At 36.7% G+C, this 25,661-nt stretch overlaps 1 protein-coding gene across 1 annotated transcript in view; it reads left to right on the top strand.

The window, feature by feature from the left end:
• ABCA12 (ATP binding cassette subfamily A member 12) overlaps nt 1–6,253 on the top strand; it is a 181,102-nt gene extending 174,849 nt beyond the window's left edge. Inside the window, exons 51-53 of the mRNA XM_043577737.1 lie at nt 1,069–1,174; nt 3,894–4,031; nt 5,796–6,253. Of these exons, the coding sequence (XP_043433672.1) occupies nt 1,069–1,174; nt 3,894–4,031; nt 5,796–5,903 (352 nt within the window). The 3' untranslated portion in view covers nt 5,904–6,253. The remainder of the gene's footprint in view (nt 1–1,068; nt 1,175–3,893; nt 4,032–5,795) is intronic.
• The last annotated feature ends 19,408 nt before the right edge of the window (nt 6,254–25,661 follow it).

Raw genomic sequence — 25,661 nt, 5'->3', positions numbered from 1 at the left:
AGAACAATGGCATTGTTTGACATTTGATGTGGGGAAGTACATCTAACAGTACTGTCCTTACTTTGTAGGATTACTCAGCAGCCTATCCTGTAATGAGTAGTAAAACTGGAAAGAAAAAGTTGATCATCAGTTCACCTTAAAGTTAAATTATCTTACCGAAGCTCTTAAAATTATCTTACTTAGGTCTTAAAAACAACTACGACAAAAATAACTCTCAGAAGGCAGTTTCTAAGAGTTTACTCAAGAAGAAATTAGACCTTCCCAAGTACATGAAGGCATAGATTTTTATCTAACGTATTCATTTTCCGTTTGCACAGGCTTTCAGTAAACTATTTAACATTTTTACTGCATTCAAAACGTTTAATCAAGAATACACTGGGGAAACGTGCATAAATATCATATGACCAAATTAAAATTAAATTAAAATTTTATATTTGCCAGAATGCATATGCACTTACACGTATTCATGTTAATCTCCAAACTTCAGGGTGTTAACTTTATAATTTTATTTGTACAACTTGGTTTTCTTATAAGATAGCATTAACCAAGGTAAGCAAAAAAGGGCAAAAGAGGCCATATACATTGTTCCCAGAGTCTGTTGTGACTTGTTTATAAAGTCTATATTTGGGCAAACAGTTAGCTAGCATATTGATTTATTATTCATTTTTAAAACCTCAATAACTTTAATGCTCACTTTTGACACCAAATCTCCAAAGACTTGCCCTTTAAGACCTGTCTGCTTTAAATTAGAAAGTATTTAACCCCAGATATTGACATCAATTGCCAATTCATCCACGTCAAAGAAAGCCAAGATTTTATGTTTTCTTTCTAATGCAGCTTTTGTCCAAGGAGTGTGACTTTGGATAGTGGTAGAACTAAATAAAAAATAACGGCAGTGCACTATTTCCAGTTGCAACATACCCTGAACTTTTATGGCAAAATGACAGTCTTTATATAAGTAAAGGGGCTATCATGGTCAGCTTGGGTCCTGTTTCATTACCTAGAATTCCAGGGGAGCTATTTCAGCGAAATGTAACTCATATCACATTCCACACTTTTTCTTTCTAGGTTTGGAAGAGGATTTACTGTCAAGGTTCACTTGAAGAATACCAAAGTGAGCATGGAGGCCCTCACAAGGTTTATGCAACTGCACTTTCCAAAAACATACTTAAAAGTAAGTAAGAAATTGTCCTACCTCTTAGTCTTGACTGGTTTTGGTAGTCATAATCTCATACGGATGTTTGCCTTTTTGAAGTTGACTGTGGCTTTACTATTAATACACTTATTAGTTCAAGATACATAAGACACTCTGAAACATATTTACTATGAACAAATAGAATCCTCAAATTAATTATATAATTTTGTAGCTATTTAAAAGTAATGTAGTCCTGGGGCAACTGGCTGGCTCATTCTGTGGAGCATGTCAGTCTTGATCTCAGGTTTATTACTTCAAGCCCCACATTGGGTGTAGACAGCTTGCATTAACATAAGCGCATACATACATACATAAAATGTAGTCCTTATATATATATATATATATATATATATATATATATATATACACACATATACATATCTTCATTTATTTGTTCCTCACAGAGGCTTTATGACCATACTATTAGTTTTTAAGTTGTATACACAGAGTTTACTAGTTATATATGTTAGGGGACTGAGGGAAGACAGATATTATATGACCAAGAACATTTCTTCTTAGAAAAAAAACAATTACAAAGTTCCAGAATGTCACAGCTGGAAAAGATTATCTTCTTTGTTCCTCTCATTTGGAAAATAAGCCCACAATGATTTGAACTGCTTGGAAATCAAGTTCTTAAGTCCCACACTAGTTGAAACATTATTCAATTAATCTCATGTTATATATACATACCCACAGGATGGACAGGCACAGATATATGTGTATGTATCTCATATAGTACATATTTAAATAAATGCACATGACAAAACAGCTATCCTTATAACATCTTTGATGTGTAGGTAGTTTGTACAAGATGTAGTTATAGCCAGTGTTTTTAATAGAAATCAGGTGTGTAAAGGTGGAAAGAAATGGTGAAAGATGAACCAAAATCCAGCTCTCCCTGTGTGACTTCCAGCAAGACATTTAAAGTCTCTGAACCTCATTTTTCTCCTTTGTGAAATAGGCATAATGACATCTACTTCACAAAATTGGTGCGAGAAATAAATGATAAAATGTGCACAAAGCTACTTCATAAACTATAAGGCACCATAGTAATGTGACATGATTGTAGATAGTAAAATAGAGTGCATTTTTTAAAATAATTCTTTATCTCTATAAAATACCTTTGCCTGGACCTCCCAAACCTTGGCTAACTTCTTCAGGAAACAATGGCTTTTACGATTCTTATCAAAGTCTATTTTCAACCATCTAAATTAAAATCAAATTTAAAAATTAAAGGACACTTTGCACAAATCACGTTGGTCATAGTGCTTCTCCTTTTGGTGAATTTCTGAGTTGAAATCTGTGTTTATTCACTGAGTGATGAGATTACATTCACCCTGGTCTGTTCCTTGTGGGGCCGGGGCTACAAAAAGCAAATGCAGTGATCACAAAAGTCTCATTTCTTTCTAAACAGACCATTCTTTATGAGTATGTGGTGGTTTCTAGATCTCTAGAAGGGAAATAGCAAAAGCAACATTTTGGGAATAAAAATAAGTAAGATAGCCTGATTGTGGTAACAGGCATGATGCATGCACAGGTTAATAAGAGGGGGTAGGCAGTGAGCACAGGAGCGAGAAGAGGAGGGGTTTCCAGTAACATGTCTTGAATACCAGGTGAAATACACAGTCATGATCCATATAGGTTGCAGGGGTAGATTCTTGATCAAATAGTGCTTAGGAAAGATTATCCTAGCTGCTTTGTGCCAGAATGTATAAATGTATGCAGTTTCCAGGCCACAGAAGAGGCTGTAACAGTTGCTTAGATATGGAGTGGGGAACATCAAGTTAATAACATTGATGGTGCAAATAGAGAGGAAAGGTTTAAATTTAAGAGTCATTGTAGAGGAAAAATAAAAAGGATATGCTAACTATTAAATATGTAGAAAAGCAAAATGTTAAAGATGCTCCAAGAAAACAAGAATAGATTATAAGTAGATGGTGATACTATGGACTAATGAAGAAATTGAAAAGAATTTCCAGGTGAGTTAAGAAAGAATGTGGCATATTTGAAAGAGATTTTTCATATGCAATGCTTTTGAAATCTAGCATCTTTAGCCAATATAAATTGAAGTTAATCCACAGCCTTTTAGAACAATTCTAACATTATAACAAAACAAAAAAATTCTAAATGTGATCCCTGAAAAAGCCTTAATGTGAGCTGAGCATAATCTGACCTCTAATATACCATTTCATAGAGCACCTAGGTGGCTCAGTCGGTTAAGCATCCGACCTTGGCTCAGGTCTTGATCTCACGGTTAATGGGTTCAAGCCCTGTGTTGGACTCTGTGCTGACAGTTTGGAGCCTGGAGCCTGCTTCAGATTCTGTGTCTCCCTCTCTCTCTGCTCCTCCCTGGCTCATACTCTGTCTCTCAAAAATAAACAAACATTAAAAAAGTATTTAAAATACCATTTCACAGTATTTTTTCTAGGCAAGACTGTGATGACTTTATAAGTGCATAGGAATGTAGACTACTTTGGAATATTCATTAGGTTTGTAATTTGTTTCCTCTTTGACATTCATAAAACTTTTCATCTCTTTGCAGGTTGTTAGTTTCAAAATACAGCCATCACTTTATACTTTTGCATCATTGTCAATGGAATGCATTTCAGTATTTTCCTTAGCTCTTGGTCAAGTTATGTCTAGTCAACTCAGTATGACCTGACATTGCAGAATAAATTGTTTCCCTCGGTTTCCACAGGATCAGCACCTCAGCATGCTAGAATACCATGTGCCTGTCACGGCAGGAGGAGTGGCAAACATTTTTGATCTGCTAGAAACCAACAAGACTGCTTTAAATATCACAAATTTCTTAGTGAGTCAAACAACCCTGGAAGAGGTAAGCTGGATACCACTATCCAAGTGCATAATGTCACATAGTAATTATTACATATTCTGGTTCTTTCTTTTTAATACCATTCAGTTTGTTTTTAATTGAAGCAATATCTAAGCTTACACCTGAAAAACTTAGCTTAATTTATTTCTTTTTTAAAAAATGTTTATCTTTTAGAGAGAAAGAAAGAGAGATGGCACGAGTCGGGGAGTGGTAGAGAGAAGGGAACAGAGAATCCCAAGCAGGCTCCGCACCATCAGCACAGAGACCCACATGGGCCTAGATCCCACCACAGTGAGATCATGACCTGAGCTGAAATCTAGAGTCAGATGCTTAACTGACTGAGCCACCCAGGCACCCCAGCTTAATTTAACTCTACCTACTTTTTGGGATGTTCAAAAAGAGTGTGAAAAGCATGAACTATTTTTTAATGGAGAAAAGAAAACGTTTCCTTACTATAAGACACTTATATCCATTAGGTTATATGAATATGTAGAGCAACAAAGTGGTATTTTCACCTAGAAAACAAATAGATGTTAACACTTTCCTTACTTTATCCTTGATAAGTTTCTGTCTTTTTCCCCCTTTTCAGTAGGTTTCTTAAATAACATTTCTATTGACTGGCTTCTGGGGTTAGCACAGCATAAAGAGAATTTGGTATCAGACTTTAGATCTGCTAGAATCATGCAACCAAAGTGGTAAATGTAGAATTTTTTGTTTTACTCATATCATCTCTTAATTTCTTTGTATTCAGTAATTAGAGCCTTTGTGGTCATTCTTCACCATCTCTGTGTGGTGTTAATTTCGTACAGCTCTACCAAGCTGATATATAGAACAGTTCATTGCATCTACCGTCACAACGGGTCTGAACATTAAGCCTCAGGGGCCTCAGAGTGTTGCATTTTATGGAAAATTTTTTATGGGGCCTTCAGGAAATTATGGCTTTACTGACCCAGAAAATTTAGCCTTTGACTTATAATCAACTACCATGACCATGTCAGACACAAAATATCAATAGTTTCTGGAGGAATCTATGACTAACAGACTTAATGATTTTAAACCAAGTAATAAAAGTCTGCCTGTTAAATAACTGGCTTACTAGGGCACCTGAGTAGCCCAGTCAGTTAAGCGTCTGACTTCAGCTCAGGTCATGATCTCACAGTTCTGAGTTCGAGCCCTGCGTCCAGCTCTGTGCTGACATTTCAGAGCCTGGAGCCTGCTTCAGATTCTGTGTCTCCCTCTCTCTCTCTGCCCCTCCCCCTGCTCACGCTCTGCCTCTCTCAAAAATAAACAAACGTTAAAAAAAAATTAAATAACTGGCTTACTGAACATAAAGTTAATGTGGGCTTTCTTTACAAATTTTGTTTTAGTATATTAACCCTTGAAACTAGTGAAATTTCTCTCAACATCATCTCATAAACATTTGATAATGGTTTGGCTTCGGTTCCTGTATTATTTCTTGATAGAGATGTTAATGTAGATCATATAAATACAGATATGTGGTTATAGATACTCAACTATAGCTTTAGATTTATATTATGATTATAGTTGTAGATATGGGTTTTATTTTCAAAGCCCAGTTAAATTTGAGTATGTAAAAGGACTACTAGTGAGAGTGTGTATATATGTGTGGACATGTCCCTAAACTATCTAGTTTTCTTATTTTCTCTTTCACTCTGTGTGTGTGTGTGTGTGTGTGTGTGTGCATTAACCTTATTTCTTCCTTTGGCTTACCAAGCAGTAATGGCTTTATTTCCCTTGAAAAATCAGGTTTTCATCAACTTTGCCAAAGATCAAAAGTCCTATGAAAGTGCTGATGCCAGTAGCCAAGGCTCCACCATAAGTGTTGACTCCCAGGATGACCGGATGGAATCTTAGTACCTCCAGCAAAGCCAATCTCAGCAAGTGGCCTGTGGCTTCCTTTTAAGGAAGAGCCGCCGAAGATATTGCTTCCTCAAACTATCTTCATTTTAAAGTATTATACTGTGTGGAAGGTACAGTTGTGTAAGACTAGCAAGTAACTGTAAGTGGAAAGGTGTTTTTTTTGTTTTTTGTTTGTGTTTTGTTTTTTTTTTAAGGTCAGTGAATGTTGTTGCTACTGAAATGAATTCCGGAACACTCAGTACTGTGAGCGTGCTAATGTATGTGTTGGCGATGACTACGCGAGGTGAAACCGCTTGAAGATAGACGTCTTAATTTATTACTTTCAATAAAAAGCTGAAAAAGTGTGGTTATTACTAGGTGAAAAGTAAGAATGGAGCAGAAGAGTAAGATAGTTTGGGGTAGGTAGAATTGAGAGAACAAACAAAATAATTTATTTCCAGAAAATAACAGAATGAGAATCATCATTGGATACAGATTAATATTGGCAGTAAGCAGTGGGCACAATGTCTGCAAGGTATGTATGTCATTTTCAGTGCCTATAAATATGTGGGGGTATACTAAACCCCAGAAAAGTGCCTTTCCACAAGAATGCCATAGGAGGGCAGTTTACCCTGGTGGTAAACAGAACTCAGATTTATTCCTGCTGGTCCTTAATACTTAAGGCCCTGGGCAGAGGAAGAGCTACTTGTTCTTCAGGGGAAATGGGTGTGTCAGCTGAACAGACCCAAATCCTAGAAACTGATAGAAAATTCATGTGCTGCTGGCAGGCAACATTTTTTTAAGCTCTTATGGAAACCCTCATATTGTGGGTCTCTCTGCAAGAAACATTCCTGTGGAGAGAAAATGAATATGGAGATAATTTTCAGCTGATCACCTGGGCTGACCCAGAATCATGCGTATGGCTATATAGGATAGACTTCATAATAATGCCAAATTATATAGCCCTCGGGGAAGGTGTTTTATGTAACAATTGTGTGTGTGTGTGTGTGTGTGTGTGTGCGTACACATTTGCCAGCTTTGGCACAATTGTATCGGTTTCAAAAACCAATAAACTCAAAGTTAAAAAAAAAATTTCATGAAGCCATTTCATTTGTTAGGGAAGATTCTGGAAGCTAAAAATTGGAGTCATGTGGCCTACAAGGTCCCACATGATCAGTCCATGCTTACCTCTCCACCTTCATCCCTTTCTTTCTCTTCTTCTTCTTTAGGGTATAGCCATGCTGGCCTCTTTTCAGTTTTTCCAATGTACCAAACTCTTTCCCATCTCCAGACCCCCTACTCTAAATGCTCTTCCCTCCTTGTCGCTAGACTATGCTAATAGTCTTGAGACATGCTATTCTTTCTCAGAGAAGCTTTCCTTTTCTACTTCCTCAGTTTAAATCCAGTCCCTCTGTTTTAATACTGTACTTTATTATACTTCCTACTTTTCTGTCAGAGCATGCATCCTAATTTGTAATATACCCAGACTAAAAATACACATCTTAACAGATGGCAACAGAATTTCTCTTAGGATAGAAAAACACTGTATTGAGTATAATATATACATAAGCCTTTTGGAGTAGAAGTTGTAACTCTGAGAACATGGATATCTTCAGAAGCCCAAATGATAAAAAAAAGGTGGTCAGGCTTCATGAAAGAATAAAAGGATTTGTTTATTGTTCACTGTGTTTGTTATTGTGGTGATGGCAGTTGGTCGGTTAGCTGGTTGGTTGCTTTTGAGCAATGGTAGGAAGGGAAGCAAAGGGCAAAGAAAGGAGTGGAGGAAGGAGAAAGCAGGGAAAGCTGAGTCTTAAAGAGATGAAAGTCCAGTGAGAAGGTGAAGTGATAGAATGGACTTTTAAAACCATGAATATCCAAATAATGTTTTCACATTCATTTGCTGCACAAACCATGCTACAGACTCTCCTCATGACTCCTAAATCTTCATTAAAGTCAGCCACACTTACAAATAGAGGTCTGGTAAAAACTGAGGATAGAATGGGTTGATGTCCTCTTGGAAAGAGGTGCAGAACAGAATCCAACAATACATTAGAAAAAACATTCACCACTATCAAGTGGGATTTATTGTATGGATGCAAGGGTGGTTCAATATTCACAAATCAATTAACATGATATATCAATAAGAAAAAGGATAAAGACGATATGATAATTTCAATAGATGCAGAAAAAGCATTTGAGAAAGTACAACATCCATTCATGATAAAAGCTCTCAACAAGGTAGGTTTAGAGGCAACATACCTCAACATAATAAAAGCTATGAAAACCCCACAGTGACCATCATCCTCAATGGGGAAAAACTAAGAGCTTTCCTCTGAAAGTCATGAAGAAGTCAAGGATGTCCACTGTCAGCACTTTTATTCAACATAGTACTAGAAGTCCTAGCCACAGCAATCAGGCAGGAAGAAGAAATAAAAGCATGCAAATTTATAAGGAAGAAGTAAAATTTTCACTATTTGCAGATAATGTGATACTATATACATAGAAAACCTGACAGACTCCACCCCAAAACTACTAGAACTGATAAATGAATTCAGTAAAGTATATAATACAAAATCAATGTGTAGAAACTTGTTGCATGTCTATACACTAATAATGAAGCAGTATAAAGAGAAATTAAAACAATCCCATTTAAAATTGCACTAAAAATAATAAGATACCTAGGAATAAGCCTAACCAAAGAGAGAAAGACATGTACTCTGAAAACTATAAAACACTATGAAAGAAATTGAAGGTAACACAAAAAATGGAAATATATTCCATGCTCATGGGTTGAAAGAACAAATATTGTTAAATAAAATGTCTATACTACCTAAAGAAATCTGCAGATTTAATGCAATCCCTATCATAATACCACCAGCATTTTTCACAGAGCTATGACAAACGATCCTAAAGTTTGTATGGAACCACAAAAGCAACCTTGAATAAATAAGAAAAGCAAAGCTGGAAGCATCACAGTTCTGGACGTCAAGTTACATTACAAAGCTGTACTAATCAAAACAGTATGTTACTGTCACAGAAATAGACACATAGATTAATAGAACATAGAAAACGCAGAAAGAAACCAATAATTACATGGTTAATTAATCTTTGATAGAGAAAGAAAGAATAATGGGGAAAGGACAGTCTCTTCAGCAAATGGTGTTGGGGAAAGTGGTCAGCTACATGCAAAAGAATGAAACTGGACTTCTTTCTTACACCATATGCAAAAATAAACTCAAAATGGATTAAAGACCTAACTGTGATACCTGAAACCATAAAAATCCTAGAAAAAATGAACTACTGGGACCTCATCAAGAGAAAAAGTTTCTGCATAGTGAGAAAACAAATCAGTAAAACTAAAAGGCCACCAACTGAATGGGAGAAGATATTTGCAACTGATATATCAAATAAAGGGTTAGTATCTAAAATCTATAAAGAAATAATCAAAATGAACACCCAAAAAACAAATAATCCAGTGAAGAAATGGGCAAAATACATGAATAGACACTTTTCCGAAGAAGACATCCAGATGGCTAACAAACACATGAAAAAATGCCCAACATCAAAACCACAATGAAATACCACCTCACACCTGTCAGAATGGCTAAAATTAACAGCTCAGGCAACAAAAGATGTTGGCAAGGATGAGGAGAAAGAGGATCTCTTTTGCACTGCTGGGGGGAATGCAAACTGTTGCAGCCACCCTGGAAAACAATATGGAGGTTCCTCAAAAGGTTAAAAATAGAACTACCCTATGAGCCAGAAACTGCATTACTAGGTATTTATCCAAGGGATACAGATGTGCTGTTTTGAAGGGGCACATGCATCCCAATGTTTATTGCAGTGCTATCAACAATAGCCAAAGTATGGATAGAGCCCAAATGTCCATTGGCAGATGAATGGATAAAGAAGATGTGGTATATGTATATATGCCATGGAGTATTACTCGGCAATCAAAAAGGATGAAATCTTGCCATTTGCAACAACGTGGATGGAACTAGAGGGAATTATACTAAGTGAAATTGGTCAGAGAAAGACAAATATCATATGACTTCACTCATATGTGGAAATGAAGATACAAAACATGAACATAAGGAAAAGGAAGCAAAAATAATATACAAAACAGGAGGAGGACACAACACAAGAGATTCTTAAATATAGAACAAACTGAGGGTTTCTGGAGGGACTGTGAGTGGGGGGACGGACTAAATGGGTAAGAGGCATTAAGGAAGACAGTTGGGATGAGCACTGAGTGTTATACATAGGGGATGAATCGCTGGAATCTACTCCTGAAGTCATTATTGCACTATATGCTAACTAAATTGGATATAAATTAAAAAATAAAATAAATACAAATTTTTTTTAATCCTAGAAGAGAGCAGAGGCAGTAATGTCTCTGACATCAACTATAGCAACATTTTTCTAAATATGTCTCCTAAGGCAAGGAAATAAAAGCAAAAATAAACTCTTGGGACTACATCAAAATAAAAAGCTTCTGCACAGTGAAGGAAACACTCTATGGAGAGAGTTCAAATGTCTATTGACTCATGAAGAGATAAAGAAGATGTGTATGTATGTATGTGTGTGTGTATATATATATATATATATATATATATATATATAATGGAATATTACTCAGCCATCAAAAAAAGAAATCTTGCTATTTGCAACAATGTGGATGGAGCTAGAACGTATTATGCTAAGTGAAATAGGTCAATCATAGAATGACAAATATCATAAGATTTCACTCATATGTGGAATTTAAGAAACAAAACATGAACATAGAGGGATGGGGGAAAAAGAAGAAAGGGAAACAAACCACAAGAGACTCTTAATGATAGAGAACAGAGGGTTGATGGAGGGAGGTGGGTGGGAGATGGGTTAGATGGGTGATGGGTACTAAGGGGTGTACTTTTGTAATGAATACTGGGTGTTATATGTAAGTGATGGATCACTCAATTCTCCTGAAACCAATTTTGCACTGTATGTTAACTAAAATATTAAAAAAGTAAAATAAATAAATAAATAAAAAGCTTCTATACAGTGAAGGAAACAAAACTAAAAAGCAGCCTACTGAATGGGAGAAGATCTGCACATGACATATACAATAAAGGGTTAGTATCCAAAATATATAAAGAACTTATACAACTCAACACTAAAAACAACACAAATAATCCATTAAAAATGAACAGAAGAGAGATGCCTAGGTTGCTCAGTTAAGTGTCCAACTCTTGATTTTGGATCAGATCATGATTTCATGGTTCATGAGTTTGAACCCCACGTTGGGTTCTGTGCTGACAGTGCAGAGCCTGCTTGTGATTCTCTCTCTCCTCCTTCCCTCTTTTCTCTCTCTCTCTCTCCCCCTCCCTCTCTCTCTCTCTGTCATACACACAGAATAAATAAACTTTAAAAAATATGAGCAGAGACATGAACAGACATTTCTTCAAAGAAGACATCCAGATGGCCAACAGACACATGAAAAGATGCTCAACATCACTCATCATCAGAGAAATGTATATCAAAACCACAATGAGCTATCACCTCACACCTGTCAGAATGGCTAAAATCAAAATTTCAATAAACAACAAGGGTTGACAAGGATGCAGAGACAAAGGAACCCTCATGCAGTGTTGGTGGGAATGCAAACTGGTGTACCTACTACAGAAAACAGTGTGGAGGTTCCTCAACACATTAAACTACCCTATTAACCAGTAATCACAGTACTGGGTATCTACCAAAGATATATACATATATACAAAAACACGAATTCAAAGGGATACATGCATCCCTATGTTTATAGCAGCATTACTTACAATAGCCAAACTATGGAAGCAGCCCAAGTGTCCATCAATAGATGAATGAATAAAGAAGATGTGGTATATATGTGCGATGGAATATTATTTGGCCATAAAAAAAGAATGAACTCCTGCCATTTGCAAAGACATGGGTAGATCTAGAGAGTATAATGCTAAGTGAAAAAAAGAGAAAATCAAATACTATATGATTTCAATCATATCTGGAATTTAAGAAACAAACAAGCAAAGGTAAAAAGAAACAAGACAAACCAAGAAACAGACTCTTAACTATAGAGACCAAACTGATGGTTACCAGGGAGGATGGGTGAAATAGGTGAGAGAGATTGAGAAATGCACTTGTGATGAGCACTGGGTGTTGTATGGAAGTGTTGAATCACTGTATTGTACACCTGAAACTAATATAACCCTGCATGTTAATTATATTGGAATTAAAATAAAATAAAAAAAGAAGAAGAAGCAGCAGCAGCCCAAAGCAGTGACTGCTTCACCACAGAGAAGCTTAAAGACAGAGGAGACCATGAGACAGAGACCTGGATATGCAGAGTAGAGCTTCTGACCCCACAGGTAATGGCTCTGGGGGATTCTAGCCAATCTTATCTATCTCTCCATAGTCAGGGAAGCCCCAACTGGCCTCTAGACTGCAGTAGTTACACTTTTATTTAAATATTCATTTAGTATTTTTCCCCCTCACTAGACATGAAATTCTGTGAGGACAGAAAATCTATTTTGACTTTCTAACTTTCCCACCAGTATCTACATGCACACAATGAATATTTGTGGCACTCAACAAATATTTGTTGGTTAAATGGATGAATAAATAAATGAATGAGAAACAAAAGAGAAGCTGGCATGGTTGGTATAAAACCAAAGCATCCTTATTCAGTATAAATCTCTGAAATGCAGTGAAGTTTCCCAAGGAGTAGTTTTTTCATGGAGAAGAAAAAGGAAAGATGATGCTTTATTCCACACTACAGATATTACAGTGAATCCACTAGCGTGGGAGGAATTTGTTACCTTCTTGGAAATCAGAATTCTAATGCTTTGCCATTGTACATTTCTGTCCATTATTTCTTTGTCTTTTTGTCTGTAAGGATGTATTGCATAAGAGTTTCATGGCATTTTTGCATATAAGTAAGGAACATACATGAAAAAGTGTTTGAACCCACATGCCTTTGGATTTTTCTGCAATAGAGAAAATGTTTTGAGAATTCCCAGACTGCCTACACTCTGGATAACATAAACAGAATCCACTTTTTTATGTGAGTTACTTGCATTACTTCTGAGGATTGTGGCAATCTTCACTTCACCTATAAAACCTGGTTCTTAGAACATTAAAACATTTGGTGCAAAATCAGAAGAATAGAAAAATGATATGTACAACTACTTTCTCCAATGATACTCTCTATCTGAATGATGGATCTGTTCTTCTTAGGTATGATAATCCCCTACTGGAACAACAGGTGCCCTCCTGGGCAAGGGTGATAGAGCAGGTTTGCATTCTCTTACCCCCACCTTGGGAGCCTGCTTGCTTCATTAATGTAGGTTTCTCAATGAAGTTTTTAAATATAGCAATAGCAAGCTAAAAGGGAATGATTTCCTTTGACATTATTTGCTATGAAGTTAATCCCATCCCTCCCTTGCTTATAAACCCATACTGGTTTTCCATACTCTGTAAAATGAAATGCAGACTCTTTAACTGATCCTCAAAGTATTTCATCATCCAGCCCCAAATGCTTCCACTTCTTTTCTCCATGTAATCTGTGTTTGAATGAATTTCTTGTATTTCCTATTATGGGAAAATAGACTATTTCTATAGTCTAGAGTTAGACTTTTTCTTGGTTCTATGCCACTTTGTTCACACTACTACTCTTTCTTCTTGAAAGACCTCTTCCCTGTCCCCACTTAGCTTTTATCTAGAAAATTCTCTTCATCTTAGTTACCACCATTCTCTTGTGTTTTCTTTTTAAGGAAAGCTGCCCAGAGAGCCTCAGGCCGAGTTCACTGTTCTGTCCTCTGCTACAGAAGCATTTTGTGTAGAGCTCTGCAGGAAGCAGTCCCATGGTACATTCCTCTTCCTACCTCACTCTACGTTCCTTAGGAGTGGTGACCTCTTTTCCTTTATCCTTGTATTGCCCACATCCAGCACAATATCCACATATTGTTGCTTGATGAATCTCTGAAAGACCAAAGTGTCCATTTCATTTTAGAAATATTTTCATAGTTTTTCTTTTAACTTTTTGCAACTATGTTTGTTTTTAGTTTTCAAAGAGTAGCTATGAAAATTTAAAGTTAACTGCTGGGGAAAATATGCAGATGGCCAATATTTTAAATTAAAATGTTGATTCTACATAAAGCACACTTCATTAAAATGCCAAGCATTAGACATACTATTATTTTATTAACAGCATTGCTTAAATATGGCATTTGTCCAATGATACTAAAATAAAAATACTGTTTAAAATCAAATACTTTCAGGGCACCTGGGTGGTTCAGTTGGTTAAGCGTCTGACCTCGGCTCAGGTCATGATTTCATGGTTCATGACTTTGAGCCCCATGTTGGGCTCTATGCTGACAGCTCAGAGCCTAGAGCCTGCTTCAGATCCCGTGTCTCCCTCTTTCCCTCTGTTCTTCCCCCACTTGCTCTCTCTCTCTCTCAAAAAAAAAATAAACATTAAGAAAAATTAAAATCAAATACTTTCACCCAGATAGAGTGATGCTTAATCACCCTTGTTGCAAAGTGAAAAAAACTAATCTAGGTTATATAGTTAAAATAACAGCAGCTACCACTTACTGACAATTGTTATGTGTGAAATACTGGGTCAATGGTGCCATATTTATTATATTCTTATTTAATTCTTACAGCATACTTTCAACTTACTAGCCCCTTTTTATTGACAAGGACACTGGAGGTTGGTAAAAGGTCACTATGTAGCCCAGAATCATACAGCAACAAATCTGACTCCAGGAACTATATTCTGACAGGACAAATACATAAATACAGAAAAAAGAGAAAGAAAGAAAGAAAGAAAGAAAGAAAGAAAGAAAGAAAGAAAGAAAGAAAAAGAAAAAGAGAAAGGAAGGATTGAATATGTTGATTTAGATAACATAAATTCACTAATAGTTTAAGCCTATGCTGTATTTATATTTATGTTGACCTGGTAAGTGAACTGTCCTGGTGGCCCTAATTCCTGATCCCTTGACTAATGCCACAAAGATCTCTGGCATGAATGAGAAGACTCTGTTCCTGACCATCCTCTTCCCCCCAGGAACCCTTCAGAAAAACTCTAACTTTCAATTCTGCCTCTTCTGAAATTCCTCAAGAAATCCAACCCTATAAACTAGACATACAAAGATTTACTAATCACTTACATTTATTTTAACTTAACAGAGTTTGCTTAGTACTTACTGGGATTTTGCTGTTGTTTTCAATATAGCAGATAATTTTGTTATTTTATTTATCTGATTTATTTCCCCATCTTATGTCTATTTTTCATTTTTATGTTTTATTATTCCATTAAAATGGGAACAGAATCACCCAGTGTAAGGAAGCCAGCACTATAAAATGGTATGTAGGCTCTAAACAAGTTATGTCCAAATTGGCTGTTTTGACACCACAAAACAGATTTTCAATTTTTGCTACCTGGGGTCCATTGAGAAGTCTCTAGTAAAAGAAGAAAGCCTCTCACCTAAACTACTGCTCTTGGTAACTCAGTAAAAGTTACTGACCAAACTCCTTCTCAAAGACAAACACCAATAACCAGCCCAAAAGAAATACTTAGTATTTCCAGATTTTTCCTTTCCTTTGAAACAATTCAGTTACTGAATGAAGATGCTTGTTAATTAAATATTATCAGACTAAAAAACTGGAAGCAAGATGCCCCAACCAATGCATGTGATAGTTCAAGAATGAAATAAATGGGGGAGGGGGGACCTGGGTGGCTCAGTCAGTGAAGCATCTGACTCTTGATTTCAGCTCAGGTCATGATCTCACAGTTTGTGAGTTTGAGCCCCACTTGAGCTCTGCGTTAACAGTATGGACCCTGCTTGGGATTTTCTCTCCCCTCTCTCTCTTCCCCTCTATATCTGTCTCAAAATAAATAAATAAACCTTAAAAAAAAAAAAGAATGAAATAAATGGAAGCTCCTACCAAAGGAAACCCTCAGATACAACTCCAGAAAAATTCTATAAATTTCTGTCAGATTCTTTAAAGAAAGGCACAAACAAACATTAGCTAAGCTAGAAAACTTTCTTTATTACACTAACCTGCTTTAAGAACTTATCTGATCCCTTTTTAGGTAAAGCTTCAGAAGTATTCTCCCATTATGGAGGTCTTCTCAAAACCCTTCCTTGATAAAGAAATTAAAGTATGGATTGTCTTATTAAATAATTTCTCTTTATTAAAAAGGGAGCTTATAACCTTTCTTAACAAGTATGACCTGTCTAGAATTTCAAGATTCCTCCATGAATAGGGATTCTGTAACATGACCTACATGTGTAAAGTATATATCTATTGAGTACAGAGAGTTGAGCACTTTTTATTAGTAGTAGTATTCTTTTGCAAATCTGACCAAGGAGAGAAAATAGGCTGTCATAGTATAGTGGACCTTCTAAAACGGCCCCCCATTTATCCTCACTTTCTGTTCTCATGTTATTGAGAGATCAATTCTCTTACTTGAGTGTGGGTAGAACCCATGACTTGCTTCTGGCTAACAGAATATGGCAAAGGTGATTACGTCACACAAGACTGTAACATCTGTCTTGCTAGGAGCCTCTCTCTCTTGCTGACTTTGATGAAGTAAGAGGCCAGGTCAAGGCCCACTTGGCAAGGCAGTGCAGGCAGTCTCTGGCCAACAACTGACAAAGAACTGAAAATGGCCTCCAGCTGACAGCTAGCAACAAACTGAGACCTTCAGTTCCACAATCTGGAAGGATACAAATGCTGCTATCACCTGAGTTTGGAAACAGATTCTTCTCCAGTTAAGCATGCAGATGAAAAATAGCCCTGGTCAACACTGACTGCAGCCTTGTTGATAACATTCTTTCTTCAAATAATCCTTCCCAAAGTTACTTATTATTCATTACTCACTTAAGTATGCGATTACCAATCCTATTCACCCTGGTCTTCAAGACTTTTTTTCCTGTCTCTCTGCTTAAGATGTTAACTCTTTGATTGACTTTTGTCTACATCTAAGCCATTGTTATAAGTTACAGAAAGTCATCCTTTGGATTTATCCATATTTTTATCAGCCACTGATGGACTAATCTCAATTTAACAATAGCTAACAGTTATATTACAAAGTATATAATTTCATTTTTTACAGAACAAACTTATATGTATAAAAATAACCTGACCTCACAGCACCCCCATAAAGTGTTATTACCCCAGATGAAGGAGGACCAGAGTGATTAAATAACTCACTTAAAGCAACAAACACATGTATTAAATTCTAGTAATGAGTTATATTTTTTTGTCTGCATTAAATTCTTTCCTAGTCTCTCTTTTCTGGTTTCTGTGTTTTTCTTGCTCCTATTCAAGGTTATCTCCATGAGGCTGACAGTATGGGTGGGGGGCCCATACTATCCCAGCAACAAGGTTGGGCATATGACCCAGAGTGGCCAGAATATCTTATTTTTCTCTACCACTTTGATTAGTTTAGAGATTAACACAGGATGCCAGTGAAGTCAGTCAATCATTCTGAAATTAATATTTAAATTTTGTAGGGAGAGATATTGCCTTTTCCTCAGATTGCTAAACTAGATGGAGAAGAGCATAGGGCTCCCAGTTCCCATCTTATCCATAACATAGAAAGAGTTTGCATACTTAATGAAGTCAAGCAGAAACAAGCAGAACTGACAAATGGAATAATGGACCAAGTCCTGTTGACATTTAGCCACAGAATCCAGCCTAGGCTGAAGGACTATGCTGGCAGCTATGGAGGACACACTGTAGGGAGGCAAAGCAGAAGTCAGTGCAATCTAGGAAAATAGTTGAGCAAAATAAGGCAGTAGTTGCAGAGATGGTAAGAAATGGTCAGATTCTGGATATATTTTGAAGGCAAGGCTGATAGGACTTGCTGCCAGATTAATGAGGAATGTGTAAGAAAAAAGGGAGTCAAGGATGAATTCAAGGGTTTTGACCTGAGCAACTGGAAAAAAGGAATTGCCACCTATTGGAGAATGGGGAAACTGGAGAGGCAAAGGCAGGTCAAGGAGGGAAATGTACCTTAACTGGGGTTAAGGTACATTAAGTTTGAGGTGGTTATTAGACATTCTAAAGGAAATGTTGAGTGAGCTAATAGATCTATATATCTGCAGTTCAGGAAAAGGTCCATACTGTACCAAATAAGGGGAGTCATTGGCATATAGATGGAAATTCAAGCCACTAGTCTGGATGGGACTATTCAGGGAGATGAGTGCGCCCAAAGCTGAAAAACAATCTAAAGGGAGCATCCTGGGGCATTACACTATTTTTGAGGGACAGAAGGAACATCCAGAAATAATTCGTACATGCAAGTTAAGAAAGTGTTTCTTAAGAGTAGGGAGTGACTGACCTTGTCTAGGCAGCTGCTAGGCAGATTAAAATAAAAACTGAAAATTGGCCATTGGATTTGACATATTCATGGGTGACCTTGACAAGAGAAGATCCTGTGGAATGATAGGTAAGAAAGCCTCAGGAATGAATGCAATAAAAAATAGGAGGGAAAGTGGAGATGAAGTATATAGTTAAATTCTTCAAGACAGTAATGGAAAGGGGAGCAGAGAAATAAGTGGTAGTTGAAGGGAAATTACCAGTTTATTATCAGTAGAGAGATCTCACATATCCTTATTGGGGCAGGAAAGGGTCAAGTTTCCCAGTGTTAGTGACCTCTGCCTCCAAAATTCTCTAGGGTGGCAATGCCCCCTGTTTCTCAGGTACTATTTTCCCTGATAGGATTGATGACTAAAGCCCAGCCTGACATAACTTGTAATCTGGTCTTTCTGGGCTTGGTCAGAGTCTGGTAGTGCTTTCTGGCTGACTCCTCACCCTGAAGTGTTTGTTCCAATGTCCATTTCTCCTATGGACATAGAAGTTCACTCTCAGCTCAGAGGTCACCTAGTCCTGCCAGGGTGGACACCATGATAGGAACACTGCTTGCTTACTTGCTTGTTTGTTTGTTTGTTTGTTTGTTTGTATTTTACTTTTTTAAGCAATCTCTACACCCAACATGGGGCTCGAACTCACAACCCTGAGATCAGGAATCACATGTTCCACCAACTGAGCCAACCAGGCACCCCAGAACACTGCTCTTAAGTCAGGGACCAGGCCACACTCAACAGAAGGTAGCTACACTGAGACCCTCCTCTATTGTGCCATCCTGCACAGTCCAGTTTACTTTGATGTGGACTGTCTCAGAGTGATATACAGCAGCTCACCTTCACATTAAGTTCATTTAATGCATATTTAACACACAGGGACACACATGCTCCATGTCAAAGCCCAGAGAGTAGAAAATTACCATTATGTTCACTCTTCTCCCCTCTTACCTTCTCTTTTTCCCTTCTCTTGTGCTTAATTTCCCAAAACAGAAAGCAGGCAAGCTTTATCTACATCTGATCCCCCTTCTACAATAAACAGCAAATTTTAAGGCAAAAAATGTATTTTCTTCACATTATAAGAAAATCCTGTGATCTTGAACTCATTCGTTAGTTTCCCAGGCCAGATTATTAATCTAAATGGCTCAGAAGGAGGAAAGTCAAAGAAATATAGTAAATCCATTCTATTTTTTTTAAGTTTATTTATTTATTTTGAGAGACAGACAATATGAGTGGAGGAGGGGCAGAAAGAGGAGAGATAGAGTGCTAAGCAGCCTTCATGCTATCAGCACAGAGCCCGACTGGGGCTCGATCACACAAAGTGTGAGATCATGACCTGGACTGAAATCAAGAGTCAGACACTTAACTGATTGAGCCACCCAGGTGCCCCAAGAAATATAGTAAATCCATTCTTAAAATAATGCCCTGTCCTTCAGAGTTCCTGTCCTGCTGCAAATTCCTATCATGTTTGTTATAAACTAAAGAGTACCTTTGTAGAGTTATAAACTAAAGAGTATAAACTAAAGAGTTTGTATAAACTAAGAGTACCTTTTCCTCCACATTTTTCTCCCAGAACTTTTCCAGTCCCCTAATTTCCCTATAATCCTCCCATCCCACCCCCCCCCCCCCCAGAAGATAAATGCCTTGGGCTACAGAGGAAAGGCGTGATAATCAGAAAGAGAATGGAGAAAAATCTCCAAAGGAAAGGGCTATCCAGCCAGATCTTTCCCACACTGAGTGGTCTGTGTTACCTTTCAACGCACTTCAGCTTTGCAGGCTCTGAATCGTACCTTAACAGCATAAAGGGGACATATCTCCCATGGGTGGACTTACTTTAAAGTCCAGAACACTGATGGATAAAATATGACTGCCAGATTATTGATTTACAATGAGAACTTTAGCTGAACATTCCTATCCCCCAGCCAATGCATTTTCTTTCCCCTCAAGCACACTGCATAGGAAGTCAAGCTTTAATCAGAAGGTTGCTTGCTGAGAATAGACTCAGGGCAAGTTGAGTTAATTATATGATTCCAACATTTAATGTCATCAGGCAGCTTGAGCCTGAAGCATCCATCTCCATAGTGTGATATACCTTCAAAAGACCCATCCTTCATTCTGAAAATTTTCTTCCCTTATCAGAGCTGAGTGAGGCCTGAGCCCTTGCCATCTTTTGTCTCTGAGAAGTTCTTTCCAATGCTTCTATGCCAACCAGCTTCCTTTTGACGGCCACTTATTTCTTCAGACATAATACAGCATTTTCAATCAAGATATAGTTTTTCAAATGTAGTGATTTTGTGTCTTCATTATTTATTGATTGTAAAGCTTAACTCAGAGCAATGTGCCCAAACTTCCCTCATTATTAGAATCACTTAGGGCCCTTTGATTAAAAAAAAATAATAAAACAGATTTTCAGGCCTTCCCCTGGAGATTCCGATTCAATAAATCAGTGATTGGGGAACAATTTGTATTATTAACAAGCATCCAAGTGACTTTTACCTACAGGGAACTTGGAGAATCATTGTTTTAGAAAATAATCTAATGTAGCTTATTTCTGCATTTTTGACTAGGAGGCTCAGTATGCCAGTCTATACCAATGACATGTACATGTGTATACTTTTATAAGCAGCTCATAAAATCGACCACATCAGGTCTGAGAGGCAGAATAAAACAAGGATTTAGAGAATGACTTCTCAAACTTAAATGTACATATGAATCACCCAGGAATCTTATTAAAATGCAGATGATGACGAGTAGATCAGGTATGAAGCCCAGGATTCTGCATCACAGGGATGCCGCTGGTGCTGCTCCTCAGACACACTTTGAGACTAGAGTTTGATCTTGGAACCAATTGCTTGGTTCAACCACTGACTTTGAATTTCATCACCTAGTTCACTTCTACTTGCCCTAGCTGGGTGACCTTGGATATTTTACTTAGCCCTACTGTGACTCAGTTTCCTTGTTTTTAAAATGGAGAGAATGCTAGTATCTACCTCACAGGATTGTTATGAGGATTGTAGGGTGTCAAAAGTGCTTAGAAGAGGCTCTATGGTAAGTTTTGCATAAATTATTACTCATTAACATATTGGTTCCATGGCTTGGTTTCACTTATCAAGATCAGTAATTAATGCAAATTTAAAGGCATTTTTGTTTATAGTGTGTCTTTTATTTATTTATTTATTTTTAATGTTTATTTATTTCTGAGACAGAGAGAGACAGAGCATGAATGGGGGAGGGGCAGAGAGAGAGGCAGACACAGAATCCGAAGCAGGCTCCAGGCTCTGAGCTGTCAGCACAGAGCCTGACGCGGGGCTCAAACTCACAAACCATGAGATCATGACCTGAGCCGAAGTCGGTCACTCAACCGACTGAGCCACCCAGGCACCCCTATAGTGTGTCTTTTAAAAGAAAAATCATTAAGAGCAAAATTTTCTATGGATGACATGATTACACCTAACAGTCTTATAATGACTTCTACGCAATTTATTGATTCCAGGAATTCCCTTAACCGAATTTCATTAAGCCCATTCCCCTTAATGTATCTTGTCAAACAGAACAGTCACAACAGAAAACCTCTAGTTGACAAAATCATTTCCATCTTAGTCTGAACCGCAGTTACAAAACTATTCCTTTGCTTTATCCTCCAGGTTAAATTCTCACAAGAAAGGGTCAAAAGTACATCTTTTTGTCTTCAAAAACATAATTTCCCTAATTTAAGATTATAAACTCAGCTCAATTTGGCACATTTTGGAACACAATAAATGCCTGTTGAATAAATGGGTGCATGGATGTATAAATGGAGGAATAAATGTAATATATCCTAAAAATCCTTTTTCAACTTTCCTCTCAACAAAATCTAAGAGTGAGCTTCACAATATATTATTTTTAAAGAAGAAAATGATTTCTGGCATACTTTATTGTGGTAATTCCTTCTATCTCAGTGAATCTCAATTTGAACTGTCCATCAAAATTATATGGGGAAATTATACTGATCCTGGAGTTCCATCCTTCCCTGGAAAAATCTGATATAACTGATCAGGGTGTGGTGTGGCCACTGGGAGTCTTAAAATGTCTCCCAGCTGTTTCTAATGTACAGCCAAGGTCAAGAGCAATGGTTCTATCTTCTGTGGATAATTGATACCTCACTGAAAAAGTTCAAAAACAATATATAACTTCTGAGACTCTTATCAAATTTATATTAGTCTCCAGGGCACCTGGATGGGTCAGTTGGTTAAGCATCAGGCTCTTGACTTCCGCTCAAATCATGAGCTCACGGTTGGTGGGATCTAGCCTCATGTCAGGCTCTGCACTGACAGCACGGGACCTGCTTGAGATTCTCTTTCTCCTTCTCCCTCTGCCTCTCTCCCCCCACTCGCACTCTCTCTCTCTCTCTCTCTCTCTCTCTCTCTCAAAACTAAACTAAAATAAATCTTAAAAATAATTTCTATTAGCCTTTGGCTCCATAGATAAAATTATAAATTGTATTGCCTCAATATAAATCCTAGGTATTAATGTCCCTTGAAAACTTGTATTATATTCATGTTACTAAAATTAGAAATGGAAAGAGCCTTTTGAGGTATCAGATAATGTTTTAAAATAACATGAAAATTAATTTGTTCTCTAGCCTTTTTTTCTCTTAAACTTATATTTAAAAACTAATGCAGCTTTTTAAAACCTGGGTATGTACCCAATTGCCACATGCATGAGAAAGACACGGCTGAACCTCTTTGGGGTCATTATTTCCCCACAAAAAAAAAAAGCTCTTCCAACAACTATGCTATGTAAGATTCTCATGAGGAGCATTCTTTTGCTTTTTTAACCAGGTGGTTCTGCAACCCTTATAGGTACCAAAACAGCTTCTAAAGTATTTGTCCCATCTGCTTTTAGAGTCGTTGCTCTATTCTTTCTCATTTTCTTAAAATATAGTGCAGGATATGAATCATGTTGAGCTGTTCTTGAAGACAAAGCTTTGTCTCAGCATCATATGTGAATCACTTAAATCTTACCTAACAATCCAATTACGGCATTAAGACATTATGTCATGTATCAGTGAGTAAGAACTACCACAGAAAATCGAGTTTTCTTAGTAAATTGATAACTTTCAGAAAAATGGCAACAGAAGTATACTTCTATCTCTGTAAATTTTAGACTGCAAAAGTCAGGGGTTCATTATGATACCATAGCAAATTATACATGTGAATCCTTTTTCAATTTTTTAAATTTAAACATCTTTTAATAAAATCAAAAAGTGCAACAATATAATGTATATTTTTAATATTTTAAAAATTCCATTAAGGAAACAACACACAGATTAAGATTTAATAGAGGTTAATATATGCTTCTAAGTTAAAAACTTAGAAAAAATAAAGCAGTAGGCATTTATAAAATACTTCCCCTCATTCCTCATTTTTATTATTTTATTTCATTAAACACTGATGTGATTTTTAAGTCACTTAATAAATATATTTCTACAGTCTCCCTTAAAAGTTAAAATATTACGGGTAAGATTAAAGTGATTTTTTGACACCACTCCCAATTTAGACTCCTTCCTTATCTCCCCAGAGAGAACCACCACTGTGCTTCACTTCTGAACTTTTTAGAATTTTAAATAAACTTAAAAATAAGGATGCATATGTATATGCCAGTAGAAAATAGAGAAAATGGCTGTAGGGCCAAGCCCTGCAGGACCCACCTGTACTGTACTGTAAAAACAGAATAACAGTAGATAAAATGTAATAAATAACACAAAACCATGACTGAACTCCAAAATAAGATAAACAGGCCCATGGACCACAAACAGCTGAAATAAGAGCCACAGGTTGGGTCCAATAGTGAGCGGTAGTGGCCCTGCATTCAGCCCTTGGCGAGCAAAGGGGACAAAAGTTATCCCTCATGAGATGAGGAGTCCCATAGCTCAGTTATTTAAGCATCCTCAGCGAATCCCTCTTCTTCAAATAAAAACAACGAATTACTTAGCATATGTAGAAAATCAGATGCAGAAGATAGAAATAAGACAATTCGCAAATATGTCCCATGAAAGCAGAGAAAGGTCACATGGATATATTAAACTTTTCTTCATCTTTTTCCTCCCTCTATTTACTACGTTTTTGCTACAACCTTTCAAGGGAGGCACTGGGATCTGTCCACGTCAGTGCAGACAAAATTGGGGGACAATGTCTGTAGAGAATTTAAAAAATAGAACCAGCTATATAGGACATTGTGTTTTTATTTTCACCTAGCTCCAGCAATTCCAAACAAGGTCAGTGATAAAATACTCCTACCCAAAAACATCTTTTGTCAATATAAATTCTAAAAATTGATGTGGTTACTGATTTTAATAACAAATATATGTAAATTTCAAATTAGAAGTTCAAAAAAATATTTATCCTTTGGTAACCATTATATTCTATATGGAGGAAAATTTGGAGAACTCTTGGTTGTAAGTTCAGGACAATTCAGAATCCTTCCAGCTTGTATGGGTGTAATTTCTGCCCCCAAGGTCTCTGCAACTATGTATTCCTGCATTTAAACAGGTTTTAAAAAAGCAATGATAGTACTGTGATTGCAAAAATGATGAAACAGCACTTGTTACTTGAATTCTGCTTTTTTTTATGTAGCCACTTTGTGTTTTATTTATGTTCAAAAATTTTTGACTGCACAGACATTTGAAAGCTGCTAGATTCCATTCCAAAGAAAGAAAGATGTGGTGAGTACTGTGACATGAGATTTTTATAAATTTTTGCTAAGCTTTTCTTTGTTCTTAACATTTAACCCTGTTTGTATAATTGTTGCTTTGAGACTAATAAAATTAAAATTAATAAAAAGTGTTCTTGGACCAACAATGAGCAAAGATAGATTAAACAATCTGGCTGTACTTGTTAATGAACTTCAATACACAAGAATCTATTTTACTGAAGCCATTGACAAATTTGCAGAAGGTAAGGCTTGAACATGAAAACTATTATTATTATTCATTTAGCAACAGATCACTGTGTAGATATGTTATTTTTCCCTTTTTACAACTAAAGATTAAGATCATTAAAAAGTATGGGATGCCTGCCTGGGTGGGGCTCATTCCCTTAAGCATCCGACCCTGGCTCAGGTCATGATCTCACAGTTTGTGAGTTCAAGCCCCACATCAGGTTTTGTGCTATCAGTGCAGAACCTGCTTCAGATCCTCTGTTCCCCTCTCTCTCTGTACCTCCCTTGCTCATGCTTTGTCTCTCTCTCAAAAACAAATAAACATTAAAAAAAAAGATCAATTAAAAAGTATCAATCCATTACATTTTTCCTTTGTTAAACATAAAATTTATTTTAGTCTCTAAATTTATTAGTATTTTTTAATGCCATGACTAGATGAGAATTTGAATAAAAGAAATTGTCACTG

The sequence above is a fragment of the Prionailurus bengalensis genome, chromosome C1 (genome assembly GCF_016509475.1).
Source record: "Prionailurus bengalensis isolate Pbe53 chromosome C1, Fcat_Pben_1.1_paternal_pri, whole genome shotgun sequence".
NCBI lineage: Eukaryota > Metazoa > Chordata > Mammalia > Carnivora > Felidae > Prionailurus > Prionailurus bengalensis.
The sequence above is the reverse complement of the archived record's forward strand: the minus strand, read 5'-3'. Positions and strand labels throughout refer to the sequence as shown.